The following is a 14,987-nucleotide window of genomic DNA, read 5'->3' as shown; positions in this document are numbered from 1 at the left end:
GCTCAGCAGACTTGATACCATGCCACCAAGCAGCTCTACCTCTTGCTCTTACCTGCTTTGCATTAGAAGAGCTGGAGCCTCTTTTTCGTAAACGTCTTGGAACACTGAACTAGCGTTCAGGGGCATTTTGTTAAATTTCAACTGATACTGGATTTTTGGAAGGCTTGGAGAGGCTATTGTATTTGTCCATGTCTCGGCCTTACTCTTTGGCGAATGGAAAGCTTTTCAGAGGCTGTCAGCTACCACGCATGAATTGATGGGATAGGGAGTGTTGTTTTTCATTAGAATCTTAGGCACTTTTTATAATTCTTTATTGGTTTCACCACGGAGGAGTTTTGCCATTGCTCAAAACAGTTTTTGAAGGTCCTGTTTCGAAGTGGCTCTGCCACGCTTAGGAGGATGGGGCTCCTGCCACCGAGTGTTTTGTGTTGTGAAACAGAAAATATGGAAAACAGTGTAAATAAATGGGGTGTCAACTTTAGACTTGTTGTCCAGTCATATTATTCTGAAAGAAGACTTTCTTTGAGTTTTTCCTTGTCACTCTAATTAAGGGAGTAATCCCCATATTCAGATATTTTAGTCTGTTAAAAAAGAATCCCCTATTTAGAGATGATGGGGGACAAATGGTTTCTGAGGATGAGGGGGCAGGGAAGAATGATAAAGGAAGGGCAAGCACTAATGCACATGCACTTGTGTGAACGCTAGTGCTTGGTGTTGAGTTAAATGGAGTGTACTTGACTTTTGCTTAAAAACAGAATTAATATATTTCATTTGTTTTCTTCCCAGATACTACATTAGTAATGAACATAAAGGAATGCCAGGTGGAAGAAATCTTTATAAGTAAGAGTTTTATCGAGTTGTTGACTTGACCTTTTAGCTAATGAACAATTTCTGGCTCTTGTGTTTTTATTTTATTTTTTGCCTAGTCCTAATATATTAAATTGGAACTACTATCGAATGCTTTTATTCCTCGATAAACCAACCCACATGTCAACAAAAGAGCATGACTTTATTAGATGCTTTGTGATATTTCCAGACAACGGGAAGTTTGAGGTTATTATGAATTAATCCATGCATTTTTTTCACATTTTAAAAGTTTCTGAGTATTGCTTTGGCATTCTGATATCTTTGAAACTAGAATATGGCATTATTCGATTCCTTCTTTCATTTTTCCTTTCATCAAGTACTTAACTTCCACCATTGGTTTTACAGAATCCAACTTAATTACCCCACAAAAGTGACGTGCCTTAGTTGTGAGCTGAATCCAGAAAGGTGTCAGTACTACTCTGTATCATTTAGTAAAGAGGCGAAGTACTATCAGCTGAGATGTTCTGGTAAGTATGAACGAAGGACAGGGAGGGAGAGCAGGGGGTACCCCCAAAATTCCTCTTGAGTAGCTCCCTGCATGCCCTACCCTCTCTGGACAACCTTCTTACCACCCTCCTGGCTCAGTGTCTCCATCCCTGAAGGCTTCCCTTCAGTGCCCAGTTTCTGCCCTGCTCAGTTCTCTCCTATTGAATCTGAGTTCTTGATATCATATAAGTCCTATTCCCTTCACTCACGTATAAGTGGTGAGCTAACCATCTCTCCTTCCTCTTCTAACCAAGAGGCTTGCTTTAGACTGAAAGCACATCCCAGAGCTTATGTATGACAGAGGCACTTCATCCTTATACACATACATGTTGTGCATTTTTTCACCCAAATTATAATTTTATGCACTTGCCCCTTGAAATGAGAAAAATGTATGTAGGTGGTGCCTGTGACTCAACCTGCTCACAGCTTCATCTTCTGTTGCTATTGTTATTATTGTTTTCTTTAATATAAGTGAAGAAATCTGGACAAGGAGAGACAATGTGATTTCACAGGTCATGCAGCTAATAAGAGGCCCAATGGGATTCAAACACAGGCCTCTGCTATTAACAGAAGATAGATTACTTCTCAAAATGAGAGAAAAAGTCTGGATATTCTGAAAAAGAACTGTGAATCACCAAAAAGAGGTCTTCAAACCATTTATCTGAACCTTTTTTTTTTTACTGGCACATTTTCTTTAATATATTTTCTTTGTAGTTCTTTACTATGGCTGTTTCCAGTCACCATTTCTTGGGCACCTGTTTTATATATACTAGGCACTGTGCTCAAGTTTTGTATTCATGATCTTGTTGATCCTTTAGAAAGAAAACTCTATAATGCAGATATTATTATCCTCATTTTACATGTGAGGAGATTGAAGCATAAATATGCTGTCTTACGTCACAAAGCAGGAAAGCCAGGGATTCAAACCCAGGTCCCTATAATGCCTCCACTGTGGTTCTGATCAAATGTAAAAATTAATATCATGATCCAAATGTATCAAAATTAAATAGCTCACGAGATAGCTTTTTCTATACATTACCTTCCACTCTGCAACTACCACAGTTGGGATAAATAGTGAAGATCTGAGTGTGTGCGAAAAAACACTTTTCTCGTGCCAGGAAGGAATTGCTTATCCAAGTCAGGCACAGTGCAGATGTGCCGCCTGGTCCAGGACTCCGCAGTGAGGGCAGCAGCGGGGAGGGGGAAATCTGCCCTTTGGGGGCCGGGGAACCTGGCTCTGGAGCTCCACCCTCAGGGGGCGGGGCCCGAGAGAGGTTGTGGTACTCGCTGGACCTCGGTGTTAAGAGTTGGGAAGGATAGCGGCTGTCGTTGGGTCTGGATGGCTTAGTCCACAGATGAGGAAAATGGACTCAGGCATAGTAATGTGCGCAAGGCGCCCAGCAGGGTCAGAGGTGCATTTTCTGTTTCATTCTCCAGAGCCCTGTGCCTCTCCGGTAATACTTCTTACACTCAAATTGCGTTCATTTTAAGGAAAAGGAAAATCAGCTAACACTTAGTAAGCTTCTTATCCACTGTGATATTCATTCTATCAAAGCTAAATGGTGTCAAAATTATATCAAAGTTAAATGGTAACAAACGCTATTTTTGAAAAGTATGTTATCTTCTTTAAAAAAAAACAAAACTCTAAAATATACTTTTCCCCGATTATGTTAACAGGCCCTGGTCTGCCCCTCTATACTCTGCATAGCAACAGCAATGGTAAAGGTACTTTCTCTTATTTCACCCTCGTTTGCTTTTCAGGAAAGCGTGTGTGAAGAGAAGCAACATGTACTTAGCACAATGGGATTTTCTTTGGCTTTAGAGTGTCTTAACAATGACTTGAAAACAAGGCTTATAACCTGAAGTACGTGTAGTCCCATCAGTGAATCGCCCACGTGTTTGTTATTGCTTTGCACAGTCCATATTCTTCATGTTGTAACAAATGACTGCTGTCTCAATTATTTGTTTAGAACTGAGAGTCCTGGAAGACAATTCAGCTTTGCATAAAATGCTGCAGGATGTCCAGATGCCCTCAAAAAAACTGGACTTCATTTATTTGCACAAAACAAGTAAGTTAAATTTCTGTTGGAACATAACTTTTCGTGGAAACACCAGTAAAAATATAACTAAATATAAGTTTATCTGACCATATGTATTTTATTTTATATGTAAATCTGATGTAAGGTTATTTTTCCATGAAATGCTCTGTCACAAGAACCACTAGTTTTACTTTTCTTTTAATTAAAAAATACAGTACCATTCTATGTAACATATTATTCTAAGAGGAAAATATTTGGAGAAAATGCATTATTGCTAGTTCAGTCTCATCCCATTAGTAACTCTATTCTACTATTAAGTATTAATTGTGTTTTTAACTTAATGATATCCTAATATATTTTACCTTTAACCCAAACAGATTTAAAATAACTTGTATAAAAAAAAATACGGTTGGCTATAAAATGTTGAAACTTCAGTCTCAGGACAGAAGTCTTGAATTTTCGCTAACCTCCTCCCCGTGATAGGCCCTGGCCTGGTGGCCTGATCATGGATTATGTTCAGGGACGACTAAGAACAAGGGGTTTCTTTGAGGAGGAAATCTTGTAATTTTGTTGTTGTCATTTTTATTTGTTTGCTTGTCTTTTCTATTAGGGGCTCACAACTCATAGGGGAGGGGGAATCCATCAAGATTGATTTATTTTAGATTCTTTTTAAAATATAGGATAATAATGGAAGACACTCAGGTCATCCAATTTTAAATGGCAGGCAAAGCACGGAGAGTAGGGGGTACTTTTGAAGAAGAGCTTAGAGCCGTGCTACTGAAACTGCAGGTGCGTGCGGATCACCTGGGACCTTATTAACGTGCATATTTGGAGCCAGCAAGTCAGGGTAGGCCCAGGATTCTAAGTTTGTAATAAGCTCCTATGTGATGCCAGTGCTGCTGGACCTTGAATCTGGCTTAGCTGGCAAGGGCTTAGAGTTCTGGAGACAGTCCTGGAGAGCTATCTGGACCGCCTGGTACAGAAGGTGTTGAACATTAAGATGTGACATATTAAATATTAGGATGTGACACCCCCCGCCGAAGGAGAGACGGTGCATCTTCCAAAAGATAGGAAGTAAAACACTTCCAATCAACCAGTGCTGATTCAAACAAAGGGGAGATCAAGTGTTGACTTTGGCATATTTATTAAAAACATCATTATCAACTGATAGTTTGACATTCTACTCAAATATAATAAAGATTAAAACTTTTGTTCTCATAAGCACATTTAATCAGAAGGCATAAAATAACCAGCAAAATACAAATTGAAGAAAAATCTATCTATATAAAGATTTTACTCTTAAACTTTTAATTTTTCCTCAACTAAAATAATTATAATAAACAAAAAACAAAAGAAAGATAAACATAAGGAAGAACAGCTCTAGAGATAAGGATTTTTTTCCATACAGGTTAAATCTACTGAAGCTGGAAATAATCTTATTAAAATATGAAACAACTCTTTCTCTTTCTCTCTCCCTCGCTCTCTTTAAAAAAAAAAAGATTAGTCTAACTAATTAGCCTGAATTTGGGAGCAAAGGTAACCGATTTATTATTTAGGAACAAATTTTATTAAACTGATGTTAAAGTTAAATCAAGCACAGAGAATTAAACAGACCTGCACAAGATCGTACAGAACAGTTTGCCCCACATAAACCTGATTTCATTCTGTGAAACACAGAGCTGAAAATGGGAACTCAGCTTTACGGTCTGGGATGGCAATAAGAATTACAAAAATGTTATTAAATCAGAATTTTAAGATAGAGTTAAGGCCAACTAAAAATCCTAAACATCTTCAAAGAAATTCAAGAAGAGGAAAGCATTTTGGAGGAAAACTTAAAACATAAGCCATAAACAAACTAGATGAGTAGATCAGATGCCAAAGAACAGAATCATAAAAACGGAACATCAGCAATTCTAAGATGCCCTTTTATTTTACAAGGCACCAATGTATTTAATAGATCCATTAGAAACAACTTTATTGTTTTAACCTTAAACTAGTATTTTAACCTGAAAGAGAATATGTTTATATCTGAAAAACATGCTGGATCAAATCGGTTCATTTTCTTTTTCTATTCTAATTTAACAAACTGCTAAACTCTACATGTTATTTATCACTGACAAAGATAAGGAACCGAAATCACGTGCTAATAAGTGTTCTTAATTCACTAATTAACCTTTCTGTTTGTTTAGAATTCTGGTATCAGATGATCTTGCCTCCTCATTTTGATAAATCCAAGAAATATCCTCTGCTAATAGATGTGTAAGTATTCAAGATAAGGGAATAATTTAGAAGTTAACCATTGTACATCTTTTGCCCGGTGCAGCTTACTGAAAAATAGAGCCAAATGCATCCTTTCTCTCTTCCTGAATCATTGTAGAGCAGTTTTAATATTTCTTCTTCCATTCTGCAATTGCAAATCCAAACCTGTGTTGTTTTCTACCATCTTTCTAATGGAGAAGGTAGACACTCTTCTTCTATCATAATGGCATATGGAGTTTGTTTTGATTTTTTTTTCCCCCCTGAACTCCAAGGGAATTCCAAAGAGATTCTCAAGTCCCCATGTTCTTCCTTACCTCATGGACATTTTAACAAGCAATAGATGGGTATTAACAGTCTTCACAGTTTCCTTATCTCCAAATTTGCCCAAACATCTCCCATTGGTAGCCTTTAATTCATTCCAATGTCAGGTTTCTCTTTCTTTAGTCCCTGAAATATGCCTGGTATTTTCCATTCCCTTTTTTGGTGAAGAGAAGATGTGATACAGGAAAGTATTCATTATAATTCAAACTTCTCCAAGTCCTAGAGAAAGTTCTGAAATCACAAGTCTTTGAGCAGTAAATAAGAGCTCATGTGAGGTCTAAATATGGCGTCTTTGTAAAATATTTTTGATAATTACTAGGAACATATTTTACTTCAATATTTCCAAAATTGCCCTGACCTCACACAGAATGCCACAATGCCACTCTTCCTGTCCCAACTTGCCTCATTTCCTTTATTCAAAATGAAACAAACCAATAAAAGTTCTGGGTGCCTGCTGCATGCCAGGTAATTTGCCTTATTTTGTCCACACAGCAAGCCGATGTGGTAAGTTCTGTTGGGCCCATTATACAGAAAGGAAAACTGAAAACTCAGAGATACCTTCCTGTTGCTACTAGCAAAAAAAAAAAAAAAAAAAAAAAGAAGGGATACAGATACTAGCATCAGACACGGCCTTGTTCCGCTGTGTTTACAGTTCCATGTAAACCAAACATAAAAGCTCAAAGAAAGAGAAAGAGGTATTTTAAACTTCCAGATATGCTATTTGATTCTCATTACACCTAATTTAGTCAAATATTGACTACAGTAGCACTCACTTGCTTTGGGCCTTAGCCCCAATACTAAACAACAAGGATCCTTTACCTTTAAAAAAGAGTGATATTTTGACACAAGCGTTTGTTAAAAAACAAAAAAGTGATATTTTTATATTCTTGGACTCCCCAGTAAGTAATGACTAGATCTCCCCTTCATTAGGAAAGTTAAAAAAATATGGTAACTTTGGTGCCCATTCTTTTCAGTGACTTTCCTCTTCATTTTCATATATGTCTAAATCTTTGTTTTCTATTTTTAAAAATGACGTTGTTTAATCTTACAGGGTTAGGTAACTTGATACATAGTTAATATTAAGGGAAGCTATTACTCTACCAAATATAAGACCATTGAAAGGACCAAGGCATTTCACATGTTAAAAAATGTTTACTTGCCCAAGAAATTCATGAATGCCTTCTTCTTTTTAAAGATAGAATGTTGCAAAATCTAGTGTAATATTAAAGTCATATAATATTTTGTTTAAAACTAAAGTTCTTTTGACTGCCATCCCTAAGGAAAGGGAGGAAAATGTTAGCAAAGTGGTCCAAGCAGGACTTGTCCAGTCCTGTGGAGGGAAGAGTGAGCAGATGAATAGGAGAGACAATCTGGGGAGGGAAGACTTATTGGAGAAGATCTGGGTCCAGGAGTCCTGTAGATGGTGCAAAGAAGACGTATTTACATGAGATCCAATGAGCTGTAGGGAGTGTCTCTTGATTAACAAATGAAAATGAGACGGCTTGATGGAGATTGTACACACAGCTGTGTATGGATAAGTTATAGCCTATATGAAGAATGCAGCTACGAGGGAGTTAAACTTGTTAATGGATAGAATGCCAAACAGTATACCCATCTTCCAATATAGTCTCTTTGTTTCTCCTCTGAAGTTTTAAGGAATGGTGTTCATTCATACTTTGGCCCATTCGCAGTGCCTTGTGGAGCCTTAGTGAGCAGCACTGTCCTGGGCACTGAGGCACATGCGGCGCATATCCCACAGCAGTCAAAGTCCTTAAGGAAGTTCCAACCAAGGAAACTTGTAGTCTAGGAATGTTTGTAAGCTCAGTCAGAAAGATATATTCAAAGCTGTATTTATTGTCATCCTCATTGTTTTCTCATAACACAGCTCCCCTATCCCAATTATTAGAATATTTACTTCTTTGATCTCCAAGATATATACGACTTAGAAACCGTTGGCCTGTGAAGTCTGTGTTTGATAACAGTTTTCAAAGATAAAACTGATGGGCCTCTTTGGAGGAAACACACAGCCATTATAGTCATGTTGCCAAGTTTTAGAGGACCCATTGTGGACACCCCCGGTGGCTGGCACGATTTCAGGCTCATGAACAGGAAGACGTACACTTCCTGTCCACAGGGGATAGAAATGCAAGCACTCCTCATTTGATTCAGGAAAACCATAAAGGCTAACAGTTTGGGATTTTTCACAGATATGCAGGCCCCTGTAGTCAAAAAGCAGATGCTGTCTTCAGACTCAACTGGGCTACTTACCTTGCAAGCACAGAAAACATTATAGTAGCTAGCTTTGATGGCAGAGGAAGTGGTTACCAAGGAGATAAGATCATGCACGCAGTCAACAGAAGACTGGGAACATTTGAAGTTGAAGATCAAATTGAAGCAACCAGGTGAGTGACTAGGAGATGAATTCAAACGTCATTTGATTTCTTTCTCCCTCCATTTATATTTTAAAGTTGTGAAGTGTAAAGAATTTAAAGTGTCCTGGGATGAATCTTTCATTCTTGGGCTGGATTTTTAGTGAAGAGATTATGTTTAGACTTAGAAAGAGAGTTGACCTATGTGCTACCACCTTCTAGGAATTGGGACTCAGAATTCATCAAACACATGGACAAACCGAGGAATAAATGTACCCCGGAGTAAACATCTAACTAAACAAGCAAGCCAACCCTGTAGTCAAGGATAAGTAGAGGAGTTTGGTGTACATTTACCTTGGAGGAGGGTGAGAGCTATGAAGTCCTAGGAGTGACTCCCACATTCTGCTGAGTGAGGGTTACTCCCTCAATTTGGGAAAATTGTGGAACACGACCATTGTCGCTCACAATTATAAGGGCTTTGTTAAGGATGAATGACATCAGTTATGAGACTATAAATAGATGTGATATGGCTTAAGAAAGGTTTTAGTCATGAATGATGGTTACCCTGGAATGCACATGTAACATGCAGTGTTTTACCTGCATTCTCATTGAAGCTGCACAGCAACCCTGAGAGGTGGTTGTTCATACCTTACACTTCAGGTAAAGAAATGGAGGCTCTTAGGTTAGGTAATTTGCCAAGACTGGTCAGGATTTGAAACTAGGTCTCCCTCCAACTTACATTCAATTGCATTCAACTGGCAAATGGGAAATGTCGTCTTTGAGTTTCTATAACCAACTGCATAGATGTCTGGAAAGCAAAGTAAATTCGTGATTTTAAATAATGTTGTGAAACCATAAGCTAGGAAATGGAGAAAAATTGTGAATGATTAAATGGACGGAGGAAAATGCCTTTAAAAAGAGGAACAACCAAAGAGGAGAGAAGATGACAATGTATTAAGTATCCCTAAGTCTGTTACATCAAAGTTAATGATTAGCTATTATCCTTGAAAGTAAAAAAAAAAAAAAAAAGGTTAGATAAGAGAGAGGATAAATTGGTTCAGGAGTGAGGCTTTGATATTTTACAAACACATTTTTATTTATTCAGATTGGTCCTCTGTGAGAGAGGGCATGATTTCCAGGTCTTCTCAAGTCTAAAATGATAGAATTGTGTTATCCACAATCTACAACTCCATTTAAAAAGTAATGAGTAGCTGCTTTTCAGCAACTAAAAGGAACTATACACAACAACACAGATGAATCTCGCAGGCTGTTGAGTGAAAGAAGCCAGGAACAAAAGTGTATATTGGTTTATATTGGTACAAATGCAGGTGAAATTTTTATGGAATCCAATAAAAGGAAGACATTTCTTTTTTTCTTTTTTCAAAGAGAGAAATGACACAGAGGCTTCTGGGTGATAGTAATGCCCTGTATTTTGGTTCAAGGTATGCTCACTCTGTAAGGTTTACCAGCTTGTACAGGCATGATTTGGTGCACGTTTCTGTACATATGTGTTCTAAGTTTAAAAGGTTTGCGTGGAGAGGATAATGAGTTGAAAACTATTTACATTGAATTTTTTTCTAATATTGCTTAACTCAGGGCAGTCTAAGACATATATCATCAATTGAAAACAAAGCTTTTTAAAGTCACATATAAGTCAATGCAAGGGTCCCCTTCCTCCCTTGACACTGCAAAGTTAAGGGCCCCATTTGCTAGATTTTTTTTTAAAGTAAACAAATTACCTTTTGATGTAAGGCTAAGATTAAGAAATAGACGCAAAAAAAAAAAAAAAAAAAAGAAATAGACGCAAAGAACCTTTTTCTCCTTTCTTTACCTGGATTCCAATCCTGAACACAATTTAATGACAAAAAGACTTCTTAATCCATCAAGGAAAAATTGCTTCTTATTTAATAGTGCTGAGCTAACTAATCAACACCCATCATAAGAAGGGATGTATTTAGAGAATGATGTTTTAGTTCTCAGGTAGGGGGCCCAGAGACATTTCTAAGCCCTACCCAGATGTTCTACACACCTCTATACTTCTCCATTGCAGGGACAGCTGTAAAACATCTGGAGAGATTTAAATTCAATTATGTAAAGAAAAGTGCATCTGGGCTGCAAGTTTTTATATAAAGCTGTGAAAAAAACAGCCAGGATTTGTTTTCTGTGAAACACACGCACACACACACACACACACACACACACATTTTTTATGGACTCCAACACAAGTAAACCTTGTTCATCTGGCTCAAGTTAAAAATGATAGACATCGATCTCAGGTGTTTATGTGATTGCTGGCAGCAATGAATCTTTGTTTCTGATAGAATGAAATAGAGAACAAATGGCAGGGTTTCTCACATTTGTGCAGTTATCTTAGTTTTCTATACACAGTGTGATACTAATTCGTGGACTTGTTCCATGTATTTTAGACAATTTTCAAAAATGGGATTTGTGGATGACAAACGGATTGCAATTTGGGGCTGGGTGAGTAGTTTGGCTGATGAATCTGTACACCTTCCTTAGTGAATATAACCCAGAGCAGGATCATTTACTTTTGTTTGTACATATTTGGAGATGAAAATCATGTCAATCATTTCAATCTAAGAAGGTCCAATGTCTTAGATTTCTGGGCGATGAGTCCCCCCAGGCTTACACTTTTGTTTATTACAATGGGATAGGGAGGTGAGGAAGGGAGAAAAAGAATAAAGGAGAGAAAGAGGGATAAAGGAAAAGAAGGATAGAAGGAGAGAGGGAAGGAGGGAGACTTTTTCTCATGGGTCCAAGTCAGTAAAGATTTAGTGTTTATTGCTTTTTTGGTTTTGGGAGGTTTTATTTTGGTTTTGGTTCGTTTTTTGTCTTCAATTAGTACTACCCAGCAAATTTTCAATACTTTCCCCCTTACACCTACCAAGAAGAGGGACCAGGGCTCTGAAAGTGTAGTCTTTAGCTACTACCCAACTAAGGCCAATTTAAACCTTCTCTACCATGCTTTCTATCTCAAAAGAGGCACAGTATATAAAGATGTGAGAAATGTGGAAACTGCGACTTGCTTACCATATGTCCGTAATTCCTTTACCTCCATAAAAATAACTGTTTCCATTTCTTAGTCATATGGAGGGTATGTAACCTCAATGGTCCTGGGAGCAGGAAGTGGCGTGTTCAAGTGTGGAATAGCCGTGGCGCCCGTGTCAAAGTGGGAGTACTATGGTAAGTGATCACTCACAGGTACAGAGTTACTGAACCTTCACATTCCAATGACAAAACCATTCCTTTTTGAGTTTCAGTGTTTCTACAGTAAATAAACGGATTCATCTTAGAAGTACTTTATGGATACCTGTAATGAAACAGTCTCACTTATTCTGCCATTGTGAAATGTTAGACGGTAGTAAATGCTATCTACACGTTTAGTTACCAACCAGTTTTGTTTTCTAAATGTCTTATCAACAAATTCAGTTTTCCACATTTTAAAACATCCCCAATGCTACAGTTCTTGAGATAAACCCTTCCTTCTTTTTATTCTAACTTGAGTTTGAAGCTTCGCATATTAGAACAATAAGAGAAGTATGTATCTCTTTCCCTTCAGGTAAAAGTCAAATATAAGTAGGACTTTGGGTGGAAAGAAGAGACTAGGGCAGGGGAATTCCTGGGGGTTTTGTTTGCACTGTCTCTGAGTAGGTGAAAGCCACTCTAGAATATCCTGTTCACTGCTGAGAAAGTATTGTTCTATCATACACATGTAAGGTATAATTCCCAAGTGAGAGCAGGTAAGCAGTGAAACACTAGGTAGGGGGGAAGAGCCAGAGGTGGTGAGAAGGTGAATTATTTTCCTGTATCTTTTCCTACCCCATCCCAAGTCCTTTATTCAGTATAAGGATAGAATCATTCATAATGAATATGCTCATTAAATATTTAATGTCCTAATATATCGCAGTACCAGTCCTGTGGAAAACTCTTCTTTAAAGCCTCTCCAAGTCAAGAGAAGCCAGTGTATAAAAGAGACAACACCGTCTTTTAGTTCCAAAAAAAACTGGAGAACATAGTTAGGATTGATCCTCACACAATAGATTTGCTTTCAGGTAATTCTTTCCTGCTTAATATTAATTGTTCTATTGGAAGGCTTGTTTTTGGAGACCTCTGGTGGTCAATAAAATAGAAACAACCTTTGTGAGTCTGGAACTACATAATGGTAAGAAGAGAACGTTATTAAACATATATGGACTAACCTAACACTTGGGAACTTTCTAGAATTCTTATATATGTGCAAATTTGAACAATATTACTCAAAAATCAAATTGAAGGAGTACATAAGTGGTATTGCAAGACGTACTTCTAAAAGTTTACAACCACAACACTAAGCATTTTTTAAATAGTATTTTTAAAATTTGAGACCTTCTTACACATGTAAACCTGGTTAGCATAATAAGAAAGGGGTATTATGTTCTAGGACAAGAAGAATTGTAGCTGTTTGGGGAAATTTTTATTTTGCCCTGAAAAGCTATTCCCCCACCCCCCTCCATTAAATGTATAACCTAAGTTATTTATATTTAAATGTTAAAAGATGAGCATTTTAGGAAAATCTTATACTTTAAAAGTGTACTTTAAGATACTATATTTTATATATCAGTGTCCTCTAGATATGTAAAGTTGCTTGTAGTCTGTATTCACTTTAATCAAAATGATAAAATATTGCTGTTACTCATTTTGGAGGAAAATATTTTGATTTCCATAGGAAAAGCATGAGCAATACACATGGAACAACTGACATGAGTTATTAATGTAGTTTTTAATCTCCAATTCCAGTCATTCACAAAGGGTTAGGATGTTGTTTAAGCTTGTTATTTTGATGATATATTTTTCTAAATAATTAATTAAATCAATATTGAAATACCGGTACAATTATAGTGAAATTCAAGCCATTAACCTATGTAGCACAATGGAAACATATTATACTTATTTATTTACTGTAACCTGGTCATGTTTCAAAAACAGTTATTTCAGATTTTTAAAGTTATATTGGAATTCAGCCACAGTAAATTTTCTCACTGATATTTTAGGAAATACATACACACACACACACACACACACACACATATATATACACACACACGTACATTTGATACATGATTTAATTTTTTAAAATTAGGTCAAAAATATGTTTAAATAACCAAACCAACAATGCATATGTTTTTCTGCCATATCTATAGATAAAACAGCTTATGTCACTTCAGCACAGATACTAATGTAGTCTGTTTCTCAATACTCAATAGTTATAACATCAGAATTGAGGCCTCTCCACAAAATGAGAGAAAACAGATGTTTAACTTGCATTATGATGGAGTAGCTGAGACGTTATAGGGTTTTACAGCAAATAAATGATAACTGATTTCTTTCCTTTTGATCTGTGTCCCCCCCCCCGACCAGAAACAATATATGATTTAAGTAAGCAACTAGTAATTGAAAATTATGAGGAGTTTCCAGTAGGAAAGAGAGTATCCTAAAGTAGAGCATATACTGGCTGATGTCAGGACCAAGAAATTCAAGACAATTGAGACATTACCTGACTTGCTAATCAAGATCTTTGAGAGGGTCAGAAGATAATGTAGAGTCCTTATCACTTAGCACTTCCCATTTGACTTTTCTGCAGGCGGGTTGTTGATTGGGTTTTAGATCACCTGGTTTGGTCTCCCTCTGCCCTCACAGGAAGGGCTAAAGGGAATGGACTATAGGGCTGAGTATGGAAAGGCAGGAGTCTGGCTGCTTTAAAAAGCCAAGTAGAGATGATCTGGAGGAGATATTCTGAGGGTAACACTATAGACCTTTGCACAAGTAAAGAATATGAAAGCATATAAAGTAACCCCCAAAAAAGGGAAAAAAGTTTTTATTGTATGAATTAAGTTTTTTTCTTTTCTCCATCACAGACTCAGTGTACACAGAACGTTACATGGGTCTTCCAATTCCAGAAGACAACCTTGACCATTACAGGGTAAGAGATGGTGAACTAGATCCATTTTATAACCTATTTATAAGTGGTATAAGAACATTTTTAAGTGGATCTATTCCAGAAAATATATATTTTTTTATTTCCAATGAAATTCTTGTTAAAAAGAAATAACACAGGTGGTTTAGAGATACTCCAATAGCTTCCCGTACTATATTCTGCATAATTACAGCCTTTATCGTACACTATATAGGTCACAATATGCGTTCATTTGGAAATACAAAGCAACACCAGATAATTACTTTAATTATAAAAATTTCAGTTCAGAAAACATGTCAAATTCAACGTATTCCTTTAGAGCCCAGAAGACTCTCTAAACCTTTAACTACATATTAAAATTTCTCATGGTATTATCATAATTAAGTTGTATGTACAAGCCTATTATTTTCTTATTCATAGCCAAATATGTACAGTTTTTTTTCACACAAGATTTGAGTAAAGCAGGTGAGGTGTAGGTACAGGAGGGTAATACTCTGAAAAGCCCTTGAACCCAAATTACTGAATAGCATCCACGGGCTGGTTGCCTGATGGAAGAGTCAGTGGGCAGGTTGCTGTGCAGATGGGCTACAGCATCTGAAATATGGTCTGGGTGTAGCCATCATTGGCGGCCCCCGTGTGCTAGTGTGGGTGCCACCGCAAAGCCAGGGTCCT

At 37.1% G+C, this 14,987-nt stretch overlaps 1 protein-coding gene across 5 annotated transcripts in view; it reads left to right on the top strand.

Moving 5' to 3' along the window:
- The window catches only part of DPP4 (dipeptidyl peptidase 4), a 77,455-nt gene that overhangs the window by 49,590 nt on the left and 12,878 nt on the right, over positions 1-14,987 (top strand). For all 5 annotated transcript variants that reach the window (XM_033412540.2, XM_004283621.4, XM_012538174.3 and 2 more), the window contains 9 exons: positions 787-840; positions 1,213-1,334; positions 3,031-3,078; positions 3,324-3,422; positions 5,582-5,651; positions 8,180-8,374; positions 10,768-10,822; positions 11,446-11,545; positions 14,257-14,321. In XM_033412540.2, coding sequence (XP_033268431.1) covers positions 787-840; positions 1,213-1,334; positions 3,031-3,078; positions 3,324-3,422; positions 5,582-5,651; positions 8,180-8,374; positions 10,768-10,822; positions 11,446-11,545; positions 14,257-14,321 — 808 coding nt within the window. The remainder of the gene's footprint in view (positions 1-786; positions 841-1,212; positions 1,335-3,030; positions 3,079-3,323; positions 3,423-5,581; positions 5,652-8,179; positions 8,375-10,767; positions 10,823-11,445; positions 11,546-14,256; positions 14,322-14,987) is intronic.

This window comes from Orcinus orca, chromosome 7 (genome assembly GCF_937001465.1).
Source record: "Orcinus orca chromosome 7, mOrcOrc1.1, whole genome shotgun sequence".
Lineage (NCBI taxonomy): Eukaryota > Metazoa > Chordata > Mammalia > Artiodactyla > Delphinidae > Orcinus > Orcinus orca.
This window is presented reverse-complemented; position numbering and strand designations above follow the sequence as displayed.